We start from the raw sequence: 19375 nt of genomic DNA, 5'->3' as shown, positions 1-19375 counted from the left end.
GAAACTGAACAGTGGGACTGGCAAAGCAGTGAGGGGGTGGGGGAACCAAGTGAACCTGGAGATGGGCAAACAGTTTACACAGGGCTTTGAAAGCCATGGTATGGGATTCAGAGTTTATTCTAAAGAGTACAGAAGAAGGGGCCAGTGCTGTGGTGTACTGGGTAAAGCCTCCACCTGCAGTGGCTGGCATCCCACATGGGCACTGGTTTGAGTCCTGGTGCTCCACTTCCAATCCAGCTCTCTGCTATGGCCTGGGAAAGCAATGGAAGATGGCCCAAGTCATTGGGTCCCTGCACCCATGTGGGCAATCCGGAAGAAGTTCCTGGCTCCTGGCTTTGGATCAGCGCAGCTCTGGCCGTTGCAGCCACCTGGTGAGTGAACCAGCAGATGGAAGACCTCTCTCTCTCTCTCTGCTTCTGCCTCTCTATAACTCTGCCTTCCAAATAAATAAATAAATCTTTAAAAAAAAAAAAAAGAGCACAGAAGAGCCTTTTGGTGTGATATAATCAGATTTACAATTTTAAAAGATCCCTGTGGTTACCATGTTGAAAATGAATACAGCAGGCCAGTGCCGTGGTTCAATAGGCTAATCCTCTGCCTGCGGTGCCGACACACCGGATTCCAGTCAGGGCGCCGGATTCTGTCCCGGCTGCCCCTCTTCCAGTCCAGCTCTCTGCTGTGGCCCAGGAGTGCAGTGGAGGATGGCCCAAGTCCTTGGGCCCTGCACCCCATGGGAGACCAGGAGAAGCACCTGGCTCCTGGCTTCGGATCAGCGCGGTGTGCCGGCTGTGGCAGCCATTGTGAACCAACGGAAAAGGAAGACATTTCTCTCTGTCTCTCTCTCTCACTGTCCACTCTGCCTGTCCAAAAAAAGAAAGGAAAAAAAAAAAGAAGAAAATGAATACAGCAAGGGCTAAAGAGAGAAAAGTAATCTTAGAGGTACTACTTGGGTAGCTGGGAGTGAGAAACACCAGAGGCAGCAGCCATAGATACAAAAAGATAGGGCAACTGTATATATGTTTCCCCAGTGGGATTGGAACTAAACTTGCCGATGGATTGGATATGGAGGGGAGGAGGGAAAGCTTAAAGCTGAAACCAAGGTCTCTGGCTTATGAAAGTCTTGGGATAGGAAATATTGGGGCAGAAACCAGTTTGGGGTTTCAGTTTGGAAAAGTTAACTTTGAAATGTTAAACAGTGTCCAAGAATAGATGTCAACTTGCAACAGGCCTAAATTACAGACAAAAACTAGGAGTAAGCAGCCTTTAGATGGAATTTGTCACAACGGGAATAAACATGAGTTACCCAGAAGGACAGTGTCAAAGAGAGACAGCAGGGACACAGCTCCAAGACTCAAGAAAAAATGTTGTTGTTTTTTTTTCTGGTAAGGATTTATTTATTTATTTATTTGAAAGCTGGAGTGACAGTGAAACAGAGAAAATAGACAATAGAGAGAAAGAGATATCTTCCACCCACTGGTCCAGTACCCAAATGGCTGCAATAGCCAGGTCTAGGATAGGTTGAAATCAGGAACCAGGAATTCATTCCGGACCTCCGACATGGGTGCAGGGGCCCAAGCACTGGAGCCATCTTTCACTGCCTTCCCAGGCACATTAGCAGGAAGCTAGTTCAGAAGTAGAGCAGCCAGGACTCAAACCAGCACTGTGATACCGGATGTAGGCATCAGCAGCAGCAGCTGCACTCACTGAATGCTGGCCCCAAGAGCAAATCTATTCTTTAGAGGACATGGAGAGGAAGGAAAAACAGCAAAACAGTCTGTGGAGAAGTCAGTAGGGTAATTTTTCAAGGAGGAAGAAGTGGCCAACAGAGTCCAGTGCTTCTGCAAGATCAAAATAGACAAGAACAGGAAGTGTCTTTTTGTTTTGGCAACCTGGAAACAACCAATGCCTTGATAAGAGCAGTTTTAGGGGCATGACTGCAACAGTCAGATTCTATGAAAACAGAATGGGAGATGAGTATGAGATGACAGTGTTCACCATACAACCATTAGGTTAAATTCTATGACACTGCTGAAATCTGGTAGCTTTTGATGCACAAAATCAGTAATTTCATGAATTTTTTTTTTTAAAGTTTAAGAGAAAAAGAAAAGGAAACATGGGGACAGTAGTTGGGAAGGAATGAGGTTAAGGAGGGCCAGAAATTGGGTTCGTGTCACCTACTTGGAAGACCGGGATTGACTTGGTACCTGGCTTTGGCCTGGCCCAGCCCTGGTCATCACAGACATTTGGGGAACTCAGTCTGTACCTCTGCCTCTGAAATAAGGGAAAGAAAACAAGTGGTTATCACCTGAAAGAAAGGTGAGGATCAAGGATAGGAGATTTGATAATCAAAGGAATTAATGTGAAAGTCTGTTTTTAAATTTTGTTTCACTTTTATAAAGATTTATTTATTTATTTATTTATTTATTTATTTATTTGAGAGGCAGAGTTACAGAGAGGCAGAGGCAGAGAGAGGTCTTCCGTCCACTGCTTTGAGCTGGGCCAATCCAAAGCCAGGAGCCAGGAGCTTCTTCTGAGTCTCCCATGTAGGTGCAGGGGCCCAAGCACTTGAGCCATCTTCTACTGCTTTCTCAGGCCTTAGCAGAGAGCTGGATTGGAAGTGGAACAGCCGGGACTCAAACCAGTGCCCATATGGGATGCCAGCACTGCAGGCGGAGGCTTTACCTGCCACACCACAGCACCAGCCCCAAGATTTATTTATTATTTGAAAGGCAAAGTGACAGAGAGGTAGGGAGAAAGAGAGAGCAAGAGATATCCCACCCTCTGGTTCACTTTCCAAATAGCCACAACAGCCAGGGCTGGGCCAGGTCAAACCTGGGAGCCTGGAACTCCATCCTGATCTCCCACATGGGTACAGGAGCTCAAGCACTTGGGGGCCATCTTCCACTACTTTTCCAGGCACATTAGTAGAGAGCTGGATTGGAAGTGGAGCAGTCAGGTCTAGAACCGGAGCTCACAAGGGATGCTGGCACTGTAGGCAGCAGCTTAACTCACTGTACCACAACGCCAGCACCTATGTGAAAGTCTTTAGAAAAGAGTGGGTGAATAGATTACCTGTGGAACTGCAGTGGGAATGTCAAACACTAGCTAGTACTTTGTGACAACAATGAATCATGAACTTATGGCAGGGGCTAAAATTTCACATGCATATTACAGGGGCCAGGCAGATGAAGAACTGATGCAGACCATCTGCCCAAGGAACTTAAGAATACGTGTTGCATCTAAAAGGGGGAAGCCACTGGATTACTGCCACCAATACTGGCAGCTTTATCTTGCTAATCCTGAATTTTCAAGAGAAGCCAGCAGGGCCGGTGCTGTGGTTTAGTAGGTTAAGCTGCTGCCTGTGGCGTCAAGCATCCCTTACAGGCACCGGCTGCTCCACTTCTGATCAAGCTCCCTGGTGATGACCTGGGAAAGCAGTAGAAGATGGCCCAAGTGCTTGGGCCTCTGCACCTGCACGGGAGACCTGGAAGAAGCACCTGGCTCCTGGCTTCAGATCGGCGTAGCGCCAGCCATAGCAGCCATTTGGGGGGTGAACCAACAGAAGGAAGACCTATCTCTCTGTCTCTCTCTCACTGTTTATAACTCTGTCAAATAAAAAAAAATAAAAAAGAGAAAGAAGCCAGCAATTTTGATTTATTAAAAATATAAAATATATTAATTTTTGAAAAAGAACACTCTGTGGACTAAAGAAAATATGTCTGATTGCTCAAAGTATAGCCCAGGGATGCCTTGTTGGCACTCCCACTGGTTGGCTGACTTCTAAGATTTTCTTCAACAATACCTACCTATAGAGGTTCTGTGATGGAGAAGACAAAAGGATGCATTTACACATGGCTGTGTATTTGGCTAAGGTGACAGGAAAGGAAGTGGGACAAGAGACAGCTGGAAGGGAATGATCATATAGTGAAGGTGGAGGAGCCAATGTATTGAGGAAGTCAAATCAGACTGAATCCTATTCTTCCTCAAGTTCTTGAATAAGCAAGCCTGAGGGCTGGACACTGTGGTCACAGGACGTATAAATTTAAAATCTAGAGCTAATGGGGCTGGCACTGTGGCACAGTAGGCTAAGCCTCCACCTGTGGTGTCAGCATCCCATACTGGGGACTAGTTTGAGTCCCAGCTGCTCCACTTCTGATGCAGCTCCCTGCTAATAGCCAGGGAAAGCAGTGGACGATGATCCAGGTGCTTGAGCCCCTGCATACATATGGGAGACCCTGGAGAGGCTCCTGATTCCTGGCTTTGGATCAGCCTGGCTCCCATCGGTGTGGCTAAATTGGGGAGTGAACCAGTGGAGGGAAAATCTCTCTGTCTCTGTCTCTCTCTCCCTCTGTAACTCTTTCAAATAAATAAATCTTAAAAAAAAATCTAAAACTAATGCAATTTTTAGAAATTATAAGTTTCCCAGGCATCCTATGAGTCAAGTAAGTGTAAATTTTCAAAACCCATGGTATAACATAATTTATATTATTTATTTTCAATCAGAATAGTTTTTGCTACTACTTTCTTAAAAAATGCATCCCAGGGGCTGGCATTGTAGCACAGTGGGTTGAGCCACTGCCTGCAACACCAGCATCGCATACCGGCACCAGCTGGAGTCCTAGCTGCTCCACTTCTGATCCAGCTCCCTGCTAACAGCCTGGGAAACCAGCAAAAGATGGCGCAAGTTCTTGGGCTCCTGCATCCATGTGGGAGACCTTGAAGAAGTCCTGGGTCCTGGATTCAACCTGGTCCAGCACCTGTCACTGTGGGCATTTGGGGAGTGAAGTAGCAGATGAAAGATCTCTCTTTGTCTCTCCTTTCTTTGTAACTCCACCTCTCAAATAAACAAAAAAACTTTTTTTAAAAGATTTATTTTATTTGAAAGTCAGAGTTACACAGAGAGAGGAGAGACAGAGAGAGAGAGAGAAGTCTTCCATCCGATGGTTCACTCCCCAATTGGCAGCAACGGCCGGAACTGTGCCGATCCAAAGCCAGGAGTCAGGAGCTTCTTCCAGGTCTCCCATGTGGTTGCAGGGGCCCAAGGACTTGGGCCATCTTGTACTGCTTTCCCAGGCCATAGCAGAGAGCGGGATTGAACTGGTGCCCATATGGGATGCCGGTGCTTCAGGCCAGGGCATTAACCCACTACGCCACAGCACTGGCCTAGAAACTTTTAAAAAAATACATCCTAGGGGTCAGTGCTGTGGCATAGTGGGTAAAGTTGCCACCTCCAGTACCAGCATCCCTTATGGACGTCGGTTCGAGCCCCAGCTGCTCCACTTCTGATCCCGCTCTCTACTGTGGCCTGGGAAAGCAGAAGATAGCCCAAGTCCTTGGGCCCCTGCACCCATGTGGGAGACCTGGAAGAAGCTCCTGGCTTTGGATTGGTGCAGCTCTGGTTGTTGTGGCCATTTGGGGAGTGAACCAGTGGATGGAAGACAACTCTCTCATTCACTCTGCTTCTGCCTCTCTGTGACTCTTACCTTTCAAATAAATTAATAAGTCTTTTTAAAAAATGCACCCTAAAATGATACAATCATGAGTAAAACAGATGAATTCTAATAGTAGAGGAGCCTTCAAAAAATTCCAGAGCAGTACTCCTCAAAACCATCAAAAATAAGGAAAGTCTGAGAAAACTCCACAGCCAAAGGCATATAAAGAGATGCGATAACTAAATACTGCTATGTGGTATCCTGAATGACATACGAACTAAAGAGACATGAACAAAGGATGGACTTCAGCTAATAATAACATATAATATTGGTTTCTTAATTGCAACAAATGTATCAGAGTAATGGTAAATATTAACAACAGGGGAAATTGGATGCTGGGTTTGTGGGAATTCTTAGGACTGCTCAATTTTTTAAGATACATGTAAAACAACTTCTAAAAATACTAATAGACTATATGAAGAAAACACCAGTTTTTAACGGGGCAATGAATAAAGCAATGGCCACTCACATACTGAATGCCCAGCTCGTGAACGGGCAATACAGTTACAGCGTCCCCTCATGGTCCCCTCCCTGTTCCCTGTGAGATATAAGCCACTTTACTAAACTGGATTTCATTCTGGTGTGTTTCTTAGTTTCACTGGATTATACACACCTAAACAATCTGTAGTATTGTCTCACACGTCTTAAAACACTGCGTGTATGAACTGTCTTGCTATTTTTTTTCCCCTTCATGGCTCTTTTTGCCTCATCAGAGTTGGCTCGTTTCACGGGCTCGTAATATTCCACCCCGCTAACACCTTGCAATACACCTGCCACTATTCTTGTCGGCGGGTGTCCGGCTTCCGCCTCCAGCGCTGTTATGTCTCTGCCCATATATCAAAGTTTTTACATAAATTACATAGAAAATTAATCAATTTTTTGAAAAAAATTTCATGTAGGATCTCTGTCCTTAATGTGCTGTACACTGGCCAGCACCGTGGCTTAACAGGCTAATCCTCCGCCTTGCGGCACCGGCACACCAGGTTCTAGTCCCGGTTCGGGCGCCGGATTCTATCCTGATTGCCCCTCTTCCAGGTCAGCTCTCTGCTATGGCCCGGGAAGGCAGTGGAGGATGGCCCAAGTCCTTGGGCCCTGCACCCACATGGGAGACCAGGAGAAGCACCTGGCTCCTGGCTTCGGATCAGCGAGATGCGCCGGCCGCAGCGGCCATTGGAGGGTGAACCAACGGCAAAAAGGAAGACCTTTCTCTCTGTCTCTCTCTCACTATCCACTCTGCCTGTCAAAAAAAAAAATTTTTTTTTAAAAATGTGCTGTACACTGTGATTTAATGCTATAACTGGTACTCCAACAGTAGTTTTCACTTTGTGTTGCTGTGAGGGCAAACTGTTGAAATCTTTACTTAACATATACTAAACTGATCTTCTGTATACAAAGAGAATTGAAAATGAATCTTGATGTGAATGGAAGGGGACAGGGAGCGGGAAAGGGGAGGGTTGTGGGTGGGAGGGAAGTTACGAAGTTATGGGGGGGAAGCCATTGTAAACCATAAACTGTAGTTTGGAAATTTATATTCATTAAATAAGATTTTTTTAAAAAGTTTTTACAGGGCACACACTGCGGAGCAGAATGCTGGGTTTGAAAACCTTCGGAGTTACTAGAATTTGCAAATTTACTTTTCCAAAGGGTGTTAACATCTGTGTACGTACAAGCAGCCGCATTCCGGGGGTTAAAAACTCTTGTAAGACGCACAACTACGTAACATTTCACTTCCTTCTAGCTTGTCTTCCGTGCCCACGTAATCATTCCCGCAAACCAACTACCAGAAACACCTAAGAGCGCTTTCACCGGCGAATTCGCCGCAGGACACACAACCGCCCAGCCCCGGGCGACGTCGACGCAAGCCCGTTTCCGGCGTCGGCGTCGGCGTCACGCAGCGGTGACGTCAGCGCGCTCAGGGCGTCGGCGTCCTGTTTGATATCCTTGAAGGACCCTTTCCGGGCTGACTGAAGAGACACGTGCAGCTGGCATTTGCCGATTACGTTTTTGTCTCGAAAAGCAAAGCTATTCTCATAGACTCTCATTGTTCTCAGCGTCAAGCCCCTTCTCTCGGGAAAAGACTCGGAGGGCGTTTCTTTCAGGCAGCGCCGCGGGCAGCCCGCAGGCCCTTGTAAGGCGCGCGCCGCAGCCCCGCCCCCTTCCTTTCGGCCGGAGCCGCCATCTTCCAGGTAGGCAGTTCGCGTGGCTCCCGGCCCTCAAGAGTTCTGTAAGCCGGAATGGAAGCCCCGTGGCCGGCTAGGCCGTGCTTCGGGGCTCTAGAGAACCCATCTATCCTGTTGGGGGCCCACTGGCGAGCGTGGGTCTAACCGTGGCCTGCTCTACGTGGTGCGGCGTGCGCCGGGCCGGCAGCGGCCCGGGGACTGAGGACCGAATGGCCGTGCCGCGGCCCTGTGCTGGGGAAGCGTCTCGGGAAAGACGGGCCTGAGACGTTGTGGGTGAGGCGATTTGGGCTCATCCGGCAAGAACTTAATCCTCCTGATAGCGTTTCGGCTTGGATATGCTGACCCCTCTCGGATAGGTTGTCAGGCTGTCGGATGTGGACTGAACTGTAGCCAGAGCGGAGTTAAAGCATTGCTTTGCACGTCTGCTGAGGCCTAGGTGTGTGTCTAGGCCTCAGTCGTGGTGGGATCCCGGTGAGTCGACGTGGGTAGGGAACTCCAGGCGAGATTGAGTGCACGAAGGGATGATGATGCCTTGTTTCGAGATTTGGGTCCCGCATGGCGGTGGGACGAGGGGAAAGTACTTGTACCGGGAGGCGGTGCCAGGACAGCATGTGTTGAGCGAACGGATTCCGGAACAGCGTGCGATTTAGAAGCTGAAGGAAACGTTCTGTAATAGCCACTTACTCGTAGTTCTTGGTGGTTTTTGTCTAATTACTTGATGCTAATGACCATTTCAGTCAGCAGACTATCCCACAGTGGATTCTGGTTAACACGGTTTTTGGTTGCTGTTCACAGACTCCATCGGTTTCTACGTGGGGTATCGTTTTGAAAAACCCGCTAAGTTGGAAGTTTGAGTGTAGACAGTAAAAAGGATTTCCAGCTCTGGAAAGTGGGTCTGGTGGAGGAGCTCTGGAGTCAGATGCAGTTGCTGCTGTTTTGTGACCCACCGAGTGGCTTCAGGCTACAGAGCAACACTCCTTGCTTATGGACTGAAACACGGAGGTGAAGATTTTGAGGATTAGGACAGGGCATCTGCACCTGGTTGCACACATCCGTTGTAAACAGGCTTCAGTTTTCCTGGATTTGGTGGGACAGTCTTTGTGTCAGTTTGCCACACCATTGTTATGAAAAAGATACTTCAGTAGAATCATTTCTTCAAGATTAAAGAGTGCTAGTAAATTAATGATTTACTTTAGTCCACTGTCCAGAAATTAAGCCTGATTGGGCTGCTTTTGTTTATGGCAGGAGTAATTGCTGAGAATGGCAGTTCTTTGAGGACCATTGTTTGGGTTGTTGAGAAACAAAGGAAAGGTTCCATTCTGAATGCCTGTGGTATTATAAATTAGCCATCTGGTACTCTTTTGAACACTTGTGCCAGGGTTTGCTGAGTGCTTTGTAGGTACTACCTCATTTTCAAAAGCACTAACCCCATATTACAGAGGATGAGAGCTTAATGTAGGTCATCTTCTGGTAAGTGTAGTGGCTTGGCATTAAATACTAGATGCTGTTACAGGAAATTAGGTTGAGATTTAGTATCCCCCACCTATCCCCATGGCAAGGCTGTTTTGTCAGTTTCTCCAACAATAAATGATCTCTAGTGAGTGAAAGATTTGATGCTGCAGTCCTTTCTAACATTTCTTTTGTGATGTAAAAACATTTGGAATTAGAAGGGTTTTGATTAAAAAGGGACATGCCAATATTTGTTTGTATATGACTTTTTATGCTTTTCTGATTTCAGTAATTCGCCAAGATGACGAACACAAAGGGAAAGAGGCGAGGTACCCGGTACATGTTCTCCAGGCCTTTCAGAAAACATGGTAAGTAGATGTACCCTCCTTGGGAGCAAGCATGGCACAAGTATTTTGTAATAAATAACAATTTTGTGTAGCAGTGTTGTAACTACACTTTAGTACACTGATTTTTTTTCCAAGGGTAATCGTCCATTGGCAAGATTTAAAACTTTGTAACTGTCAAAGGTGGTGTGTGTATATATTGTATATATAATAACCTTCATACTGAACCAAAATATTTTTCTGCAGGAGTTGTTCCTTTGGCCACATACATGCGCATTTACAAGAAAGGTGACATTGTGGACATCAAGGTAATTTATAAAAATATAGAGTGAATGTTTTATAAGTTCTGTTCTTAGGTCTAGATTTTTCTCATTACTTGCTTGAAGGTAACATCTAATGGAAAATCAGGAAAAAATCCTGAGTTTGTCAAAAGTGAAAGAAAACTCTAATGAAAGCTATTTTGTGTCTTATATGTGTCCTGGTACTCCAGAGCTTAATGATGATTGTCTTTTTGATTGCTTGAAGCAACATGAAAAACACATTTCACCGGCTCTGAAAGCTCTTGAGTCACCACTTAAAATCTTAGCGGGCCTGATATGGTGCAGTAGGCTAATGAGTCAAAGTTTAAAAGGAAGGGGAAATTGTGTAACATCTGTCTCCTTTTTTAACAGGGAATGGGTACTGTTCAAAAAGGAATGCCCCATAAATGTTACCATGGAAAAACTGGAAGAGTCTACAACGTTACCCAGCATGCTGTTGGCATTGTTGTAAACAAACAAGTGAAGTAAGTCATAGTTCTTTGTACTACTTGATATTCTCTCGCCCCCTTTTCACTTTGCCAATTGGACTTTTTGTCTTTATTGGTCATTCAAGTGGGGCAAAGGAACTATCCTTTTAAAACTCAAGCAAACTGAGTGTTTGTCTTGTAACCTGTCAGAGGAAACAAACTGAAATGCACTTAATAGAAAAGCTTACTTGATTAAGTTCTTAGCAGTTCTAGTTTTCATGAATTTGAGAAATTAATCAAATTTTATTAATGTGGTTTTAGTGAAATTAATGTTCCAGGAGCTGTCATTTCATTAAAAGAGACCTTAAAAGTAGGGCTGTTGGCCAGAAGAAGACTTAAAATTGGTGGTAAATTAAGTAATCAAGCCATCACCCTGTTGATTTATACTGTCAGAGTAAAAAGAAGGCTAATGATTTAACAAATGGAACTTCCAAAGCATTTTTCTGTGTTTAATACTCCTGACAAAACACTTACCAGATCTTCTGCTCTCTTCAGGGGCAAGATTCTTGCCAAGAGAATAAATGTGCGTATTGAACACATTAAGCACTCTAAGAGCCGAGATAGCTTCTTGAAACGTGTGAAGGAAAATGATCAGAAAAAGAAGGAAGCCAAAGAGAAGGGTACCTGGGTTCAACTAAAGCGTCAGGTAAGCATTTGACTTGACAGGCTATCTTGGTATTAATCTTGGAGAACTTTTAAAAATTGTTGCTCACTGGTAAACTTATTTTTCAGAATTAAATATTTTTTTCTGAGTATTAATAATTAATTATTTTCCAATAGCCTGCTCCACCCAGAGAAGCCCACTTTGTCAGAACCAATGGAAAGGAGCCTGAACTGCTGGAACCCATTCCTTATGAATTCATGGCATAATAAATGTAAAATAAATAAATAAATAAGAGCTAATTGAGTAGAGGTATGGTGTCTTGTTTCTAAAGATTTATTTTAATCAAGTTTTGACTGTGTCCTAATTCATTGTGTAATGTTTTTACTATTCAGATTTAGTATTTTTTTTCCCTGAAGGATGTGAGGTGGGCTGCTGTTGTACAGCCAAAAATACTTAGTTGCATAGAAAATGGCTGGATATTACTTTGAAAATATTTATATTGTTTTAAAAGACAGTGTCTGTAAATCACCATGGACAGGGCTTACAAAAATAAGTGGAAGATGATGTTGTATTACAGTTAAGCTCAGAAAGTTGATTACTTAAGATTCAAATAGCTGGATTTTAAGGATCAAGAATTTGCCTTTGAAGCTGACCATTTAAAAAATGAGTTGGTTAAAAAAGTGCCGTTTGTAACAGCACTTTCACCATTCACAGAACAGGATGCCTTAGACAACAGCGTAATAGTATTTACCTTAGTCCATTTCTCTTGCTGTAACAAATTAGCACAAACTTGGGTAATTTGTACAGCTTAAGTCCATTTTTCAAAGTTCCAGAGAGTGGGAAGTTTGAAGATCAGGGCATGGACCAGGTTGATGTCAGACTGTCCTGTGGCAAAATAGACTGGAGGGGAGTAGACTGTTCACTTCATGCTAGGAGAGGAGTGGGGCTGCACAGGTTCCCTCCAGCCCTTCGTGCTGATGCATTCATGAAGGCACAGTCCTCAGGAGAAACCATAGCTTGTGTTTGCATTTGAGGTAGAAACTAAAGACACATTTAATCAAGTTGTCTATTTTACTCCATTTAAGTTTTTAGGAGTTTTATTTGAGGGGTAGAGTTGAGGGTCTTATTTGCTGGTTCACTCCCTATCAGGTATTTTAATACCATTTATAATTTGCAATTATAACAAAGTGTGTAGCTGCTGTGATTTCCTATTTAAATGGTATTTTTCTCCCCACCACTTTCATTCAACTTGAGGACAAGAATCTACTTGTTCTCCAGTTTAGTAGATGCTGTGGGTGTGAGGAAAAACCTTAATTGGTGGCTTGAGCTTTCTCTACTGAAGTAGGTGGGGTTGTAAGTACTGCTTTGGAAACTAGAAAACTTGATTTGAATATCAATGAGTGCCTAACAAGGAGAAGTTTTTAACTTTAAGGGAAGTTTAAATGGATGATCCTGGTTACAACTGTGAAGTCAAGCTGTCTCTTTATTTCATTTTTATTTATTTGAGAGGTAGAATTAAAAAGAGAAAGGTCTCCCTTCCATTGGTTCACTCTCCAAATGGCCACAGCGACTGGAGCTGTGCTGATCCGAAGCCAGGAGTTTCTTCCTGGTTTCCCATGTGGGGTGCAGGGGTCCAAGAACTTTGGGCCGTCCTCCACTGCTATCCCAGGCCACAGCAGAGAGCTGGACTGGAAGAGGAACAAGAGACGAACCAACGCCCATATGGGATGCCAGAGCCAGTGGCGGAGGATTAACCTTGTGTGCCATGGGGCCAGCCCCTCCTTTATTAATGTCAATTGATTTGGTGGCCCAGCACTGGTTCAAGTCCTGGCAGCTTCACTTCCAATCCAGCTTTCTGCTATGGCCTGGGAAGGCAGTGGAATATGGCCCAAATGTTTGGGCCCTGCACTTGAATAGGAGACTTGGGAGAAGCTCTTGGCTCCCGGTTTTGGATTGGCCCAGCTCCAGCCATTGCAGCCATTTGGGGAGTGAACCAGTGAATGGAAGCCTTTTTCTCTCTGCCTTTGCCTCTCTTCAAATAAGTAGATCTTTCAAAAAATAGATCAATTCTTTGATAGCTGTTTTTTGTTTGTTTTTTGTTTTTTTAAATTAATTGAGAGGCAGGGCATCAAGGGGAGGGAGATAAACAGGTCTTATATCTGCAAGTTTTCCCCTCCCCCAAAGGCAACAGCTGAGTCTGGGCCGGGATGAAACTAGGAGCCAAGAACTCAGGAACTTCATCGCAGTGTCCCACGGGGTGGTGGGATCCCAAGTGGGTAATAATCAATGAGCTTCCCAGATGCATTAGTAGGAAGTTGGATCAAAAGCAGAGGAGCTGGGAGTTAAAAAAGAGCACTTGGACGTGGAACAGCTTCAAAAACAGCTTAACCTGGTGTGCCACAACTTTGGCCCCCATGTTCCTTTTTCAGTTCACCGAGCTTCCAGGTTCTACATCTCAAATTGCTTAACCTGTAGAACTAGGTTTTTTTTTTTTTTTTTTTTTTTTTTTTTTTACTTTTGACAGAGTGGACAGTGAGAGAGACACAGAGAGAAAGGTCTTCCTTTTGCCGTTGGTTCACCCTCCAATGGCCGCCGCGGTAGGCGCGCTGCGGCCGGCGCACCGCGCTGATCCGATGGCAAGAGCCAGGTGCTTCTGGTCTCCCATGGGGTGCAGGGCCCAAGGACCTGGGCCATCCTCCACTGCACTCCCTGGCCACAGCACAGGATCGGTGCCCCGACCGGGACTAGAACCCGGTGTGCCGGCGCCGCAAGGCGGAAGATTAGCCTAGTGAGCCGCAGCGCCGGCCTTTTTTTTCTTTTTTTAAGATTTATTTATTTTATTTGAAAATCAGAGTTACACAGAGAGAGAATGAGAGGCAGAGAGAGGTCTTCATCTGTTGGTTCACTCCTCAAATGGCTACAAGGGTCAGAACTGCACTGATCCAAATCCAGGAGCCTGGAGCTTCTTCCGGGTCTCCCACAGGGATGCAGGGGTCCAAGGACTTGGGCCATCTGATGCTTTCCCATGCCATAGCAGAGAGCTGGATTGGAAGTGGAGCATCTGGGACTCAAAAGTGGCACCCATATGGATGCCAGCACTGCCGATAACGGCTTTACCTGCTGTGCCATAGCACCGGCCCTGAACTAGGTTTTCTTACCTTCTAAAATGTAGTATCCTCCCCATGGACCCACCACCACTTTAAAAGATTATTCTGATGATTAGGACTACTTGTACAGCACTTAACGTGGTATAAAATGACTATTCAGTAACCACCAGCTCCATTTTGTAATCAGCTGAACTACAACTAATAATTGAGGTTATAAAGGGGCATGTGACTTCCCTCCTTTTAGGGGTTATATTCTTAAAGTTGAAATATTGCCATTGCTGGATTAATAATTATACCACTAACAGTTTATCAATTGCTTGATTTAAGAGTCTACTATTTTCATCCTTGTGTCTAACTTTGAGATGTGGGACTACCATGTTACATGTGTAAGAAAATTCAAGATAGGAAAACAATTCACCAGTGCTCACATTACTATAAAATGGCAGACCTGGACTTGAACCTGTGATTCTCACACAAGAGTTCCCTAACCACCATTCTGTTTGACTACTGAGCATGTGTATGGCTGGGTGGTTTTTTTTTTTTTTTTTTTTTAAGATTTATTTATTTATTTATTTGACAGAGTTACAGTCAGAGAGAGAGAAAGAAAGGTCTTCCTTCCATTGGTTCACTCCCCAAATGGCCGCTACGGCCGCCGGCACTGCGCTGATCCGAAGCCAGGAGCCAAGCACTTCCTGGCCTCCCATGCAGGTGCAGGGCCCAAGCACTTGGGCCATCCTCCACTGCCCTCCCCGGCCACAGCAGAGAGCTGGAGCAACCGGGACTAGAACCCGGCGCCCATATGGGATGCTGGCGCTGCAGGTGGAGGATTAACCAAGTGAGCCAGGGCGCTGGCCGCTGGGTGGATTTTTAAAATACCTTTGTTCTGGGGTCAGCGTTGTGGCGCGATAGGTTAAAGCCCTGGCCTGCAGCCTCTGGCATCCTCTTTGTCTCTCTGTCTCTTTCTGTAACTCTTGTCTTTCAAATAAAATAAATCTTTAAAAAAAAAAAAAAAAGCTTTGTTCAGGTAAAATGGATACATAAATAATTGCACATATTTAATGTGTATGATTTGATGAGTTTAGACATACCCATAATGCCATCACGTGTGCAACCGTTTGTAGCCTGGCTCCTGCTAAATTTTTTTCTTTCTCATTTCCTGTTACTGTTGTCCTGATTTATGCTGGAGCTATTAGGAAAACTACATATATATTTTTTTCCCACTTTCTTTGCATTGGCATTGCCTGTGCTTGCTCTGTTCAGTTGGTGACTTCCTTCTTGTCCTTCAGTCTGTACCTTAGGTGGTACTTTATAGATGACATCTCCCCTGATGCGAGGAAAGGAATGCAGAAAGCACTTGGACTCAGGAGACACATTACTTCTGGTTTGGGTTCATGTAACAACATTTTCTGTGACAGATGTTTTTAATTCTGATACAGTGGCCTCAATTTTTAAAACTTTCTTCCTCACTACACCTGAGGTTAGTGTCTTTAGACTTTGGATGCCTGGCATACAGTAAGCATTCAATAAACACTGTTTGGATTAATGAAAGGATAATGAAAAAAACATTACTTTAAAAACCTAAATAGATAACTTCATTCTAGTTTCTGTATGTTCAATATTATTTTCCTATTGACTTTATGAAGCTGCAGTGTTTCTCTGACATTTGAGAGCCAGTTAACCATTTTGCTCATGAGGAATTGTGATTAAGTTTCCCACATGATGTATAATATTCTTTAGTTTATTCCCCAGCATGTGGAATTCTTTTGTTGCTTTATCAGTGAAATGACTACGGGGGATTTGACCAAATGATTCCTAGGGATGCTTTGTGCACTTAGGGTCTATGATTCCATGTTACTAATTTGAAAGGCAGATGGGCAGAGACAAATATGTTTTATTTGCTGGTCCACTCTCAAAAACCCTGCAACAGTCAGGGCTGGGTCAGCCTGAAGCCAGAAGCCCAGAATTCAGTCTGGGTCTCCCATGTGAGTGGCAGGGATCATGCACTAAGCCATCATGTGCTGGCTCCTGGGGTATACATTAGTAGGAATCAGAGCCCGGATTCAAAGCCAAGAACTACAATATGGAATGTGGGTGTCTCCAGTGGCATCTTAACTGTTGGACCAAACACCTGACCCTGAGTCCATGTTTTACCATGACCAGGTGAAATGAAGTATAGTATGACTTATCAAAGAAGAAATGGAAGTATAAAATACCTCTTCAGCAGGGGTGGTAAAGCTGGAAATTGAGAAAAGGGAGACAGACTTGGCTGAGGGGAACTGTTATCCTTAGGCAATCATACAGTAAGAACCCTACATTTGGGGGCTGGCGCAGTGGCTCACTTGGTTAATCCTCCGCCTGCAGTGCCAGCATCCCATGTGGACGCCGGGTTCTAGTCCTGGTTGCTCCTCTTCCAGTCCAGTTCTCTGCTATGGCCCGGGAAGGCAGTGGAGGATGGCCCAAGTGCTTGGGCCCCTGCACCCGCATGGGAGACCAGAAGGACCTGGCTCCTGGGTTCAGATCGGCGTAGCTCCAGCCATGGCGGCCATTTGTGGGATGAACCAACAGAAGGAAGACCTTTCTGTCTGTCTGTCTCTCACTGTCTAACTCATATCTGTCAAAAAAAAAAAAAATTATGTTTGAAGTACAGCATGCATAGCACAGCAGTTTTCTAAAAAATTTACCAATGGTTATACTATGCATATGCACAGAATTGTTTGAAATTTTGGATTAATCTTTAAACAGTTTGCTCAAGCACAATGCTGAGTTAAATAATACGTGTTTTCCAGAGCCTTGATAACATTTTGACAAAATGATTTCCCAGGCAGCTGTTAACAGTTTGCACTCCAGGAACACTTTCCTGGTTTCCATTTTCTTCCTCTCCAGTTGGCTGTATCTTGTTTTTCTAACTTCTAACCTTGAAAGGTCTTCAAAAAAAATTTATGGGGAAATGTTTATTACTAAAAAAACATGCATGGTTTTCAAAATATCTTTGTGACAAAGTAAACATCTTTCAAGTCACTTTTTCCATGAACTTTTTAAAGTACCCTTACACTACTGAAGTGCCTTCATATTCTAGGTGATATTTAGCCTCATAGATTTCAATACTATTTAAATCCTGACCATCACCTTGGACTACAAAACCCCACTTACTCTGGTCTGTGGCTACCTTTTTAGCCTCATCTTGTAGCACTTCCAGCTCCAAAGCTGGATTCAATTACACTAACGCTTCATTGCTGAACCTTTAATCTGTCAAGTATATTCGTAGATCCCCATAGTTTTTTTTCAGTCTCTGCTCAACTTTTATCAAGACTGTCCCTTAATATCTTTTTTAAAATAGCAAATTCCATCATAACTTTCTATTTCTTTATTATATCCGTTAGAGTACTTAACGCTACCCGGTATATGTTGAAAGGTCTAAGTTGGTGTTAACGTCTATCTATGGATCTTCTTTATTAAGATAAGGAATATTTACAGGGGAAGGTCAGACAAACGCCATAAGGCCTGTTCCTTAAGGAGGTGGCAGTGTAGGAGGAGCAGGAAGACACAAATATCTATATGCAACAGGGCAGAACAAGATAGCAAGGAGTGTAAAAGAAGAATGGAAGAGAGAAAGTGTTGACTGGTCTCCCGTTTCTGTCCTCTTGCTTCACTGATTATTCCCGGTCTCTCTTCCTGGACCCCTTCCACTTGCTGCTTCCTGGACTTCGGCCTGCAGACTTGGGAAAGCTAGCACACTAATTAAGCAGTGTTTCCTGTGCCCTCCTGGTTCCTTTCATAGCAAAATTTCCTGGTCGCCCACTGCAAATCTGGCTTCCGCCTCCATCACTGTGATGCAACTGTACTCTCAAAGGTTACTCAAAACTTGCTAGTTCACAAATTTAATTTTATCTCCCTAATATTTGGCAAGGCCAACACATTTTCTCCTCCAGAGGCATCAGCCAGCATACTTTACTCAGCTCGCCTCCTCCAAACCCCCCACTTAGTCAGGCTCCCTGACATTCTACGTTTGTGCCTCTCTCCCCTCTCTATAAATACTTTCTGGGTAGCTAAGCCAGTGGTTCTCAAAGTGTGGCCCCAATGGCAGTATCAACATTATCTGGGAATTTGTTAAAAATGCAGACCTCCCCCAGACTTAGTGACTGAGGAATTCACTGTGATTGGAATGCATGTTCAAGCAGGATGAACCATTAGTCTATGTCTGTCTTTAACCTTCTCTCGTGCACTTGAGGCTCACACTGCAGAGCTCACATCCACCAATGCTCCAGATCTACGTTTCCAACTCCCCGCGGGCAGCTCCATCTGGATGTCTTGCAGATACTACAAAGATTAATTTAAAAGTTTCTATAAATAGATGAATTAAATGGAATCTCTGAGCTTTGAGTAACATGTGTGCTGATAAAATTATGTCTGCTGTGAAATGTAGGTCCTCTTAAATCATGACCAACCACCACAGATTATGGATTTACAAACTAACCCTTTATAAATCCTCTAGACTTGTCAGTGGAAACAAAGAAAAATACTATTTTTGTAAAGTTATGTGTTTGCTTGAAAGGCAGAGTGCCAGAGAGAGAGAGAAAGAGAGAGAGAGATCTTTCATCCACTGTTTCACTCCCCAAGTGGCCACACAGCTGAGGCTGGGCTAGGCTGAAGCCAGGAGCCAGGATCTCCATCTGGGTCTCCCAAGCTCCTAGGCCAAGCTTCTAAGCCATCTTCTGCTGGGATCTGGATCAGAAGCAGAGCAGCCAGCTGGAATGGGCACTCATATGGGAGGCTGGCATTGCAGGTGATGGCTTAACCCCTGTGCCACAATGCTGGCCCCAAGAACAACATGCTAACTCTAAAATTTTTTACCCTTGTTTTCAAGTTAATAAGAGCCATGACTATGGATGAGACTGCATGGCCTTTTAACTTTGAATTCTGTCTCTTCTGATTCTAGTCAAGTATATTCTAAAATATTCTGGTTTTATTCAGTTGAACCTAATCCTAAGAGTTGGATAAAATATATCACACTCTTGAAGTTTACCTCTGAACGTTATGGCAAAAGAAATCACTCAGAGGTGGGCTGGGGGTGGTAGGTGGGGAGTCCTGGCTGCTCCACTTCCCGTTAGCCCCTGCTAATGCACCTGGGGAAGCAGCAAAGGATGCCCCAAGTGCTTGGGTCCCTACCTCCCATGAAGGAGACCTTGACGGAGTTCCAAGCTCCTGATATCAGCCTGGCCCAACCCTTTGGCCATTTCAGAAGTGGATGGAAGACATCTCTCTCCCTCTCTCTGTCTTTCAAATAAATAATAAAGAAAGTAAATCTTAGAAAAAAAAATTAAAAACAAAACACTCAGGTTCATATCTCTTCAATCTTACCACTAGTGTTGTATTAGCATTTTCTCTATACTGGGATGGAGAAAAAAATGCTGA

The 19375-nt window shown here is 44.4% G+C and overlaps 1 protein-coding gene and 2 non-coding genes across 3 annotated transcripts; all 3 read left to right on the top strand.

Moving 5' to 3' along the window:
* The first annotated feature begins 7975 nt into the window (after window positions 1–7975).
* Window positions 7976–11155, top strand: RPL21 (ribosomal protein L21). The gene is made up of 6 exons (XM_062194443.1): window positions 7976–8143; window positions 9411–9489; window positions 9712–9773; window positions 10137–10249; window positions 10748–10898; window positions 11033–11155. Exons 2-6 carry the CDS (start codon window positions 9423–9425, stop codon window positions 11120–11122), a joined length of 483 nt encoding a protein of 160 aa, XP_062050427.1. The 5' UTR covers window positions 7976–8143; window positions 9411–9422; the 3' UTR covers window positions 11123–11155.
* Window positions 9956–10026, top strand: LOC133762650 (small nucleolar RNA SNORD102). The gene has a single exon (XR_009866319.1). It is a non-coding gene; the product is annotated as a small nucleolar RNA SNORD102 (small nucleolar RNA).
* Window positions 10286–10413, top strand: LOC133762664 (small nucleolar RNA SNORA27). Its single transcript, XR_009866332.1, has one exon. It is a non-coding gene; the product is annotated as a small nucleolar RNA SNORA27 (small nucleolar RNA).
* Window positions 11156–19375: the final 8220 nt, after the last annotated feature.

The sequence above is a fragment of the Lepus europaeus genome, chromosome 6, assembly GCF_033115175.1.
Source record: "Lepus europaeus isolate LE1 chromosome 6, mLepTim1.pri, whole genome shotgun sequence".
Taxonomy (NCBI): domain Eukaryota; kingdom Metazoa; phylum Chordata; class Mammalia; order Lagomorpha; family Leporidae; genus Lepus; species Lepus europaeus.
The sequence above is the reverse complement of the archived record's forward strand: the minus strand, read 5'-3'. Positions and strand labels throughout refer to the sequence as shown.

Bases quoted from the DNA above. Each gene is read 5' to 3' on its own strand.
- RPL21 (XM_062194443.1), top strand. From the start codon at position 9,423: ATGACGAACACAAAGGGAAAGAGGCGAGGTACCCGGTACATGTTCTCC. The intron at 9,490-9,711 runs GTAAGTAGATGT...ATTTTTCTGCAG, and splicing joins CAGGCCTTTCAGAAAACATG to GAGTTGTTCCTTTGGCCACA. The intron at 10,250-10,747 runs GTAAGTCATAGT...TGCTCTCTTCAG, and splicing joins GTTGTAAACAAACAAGTGAA to GGGCAAGATTCTTGCCAAGA.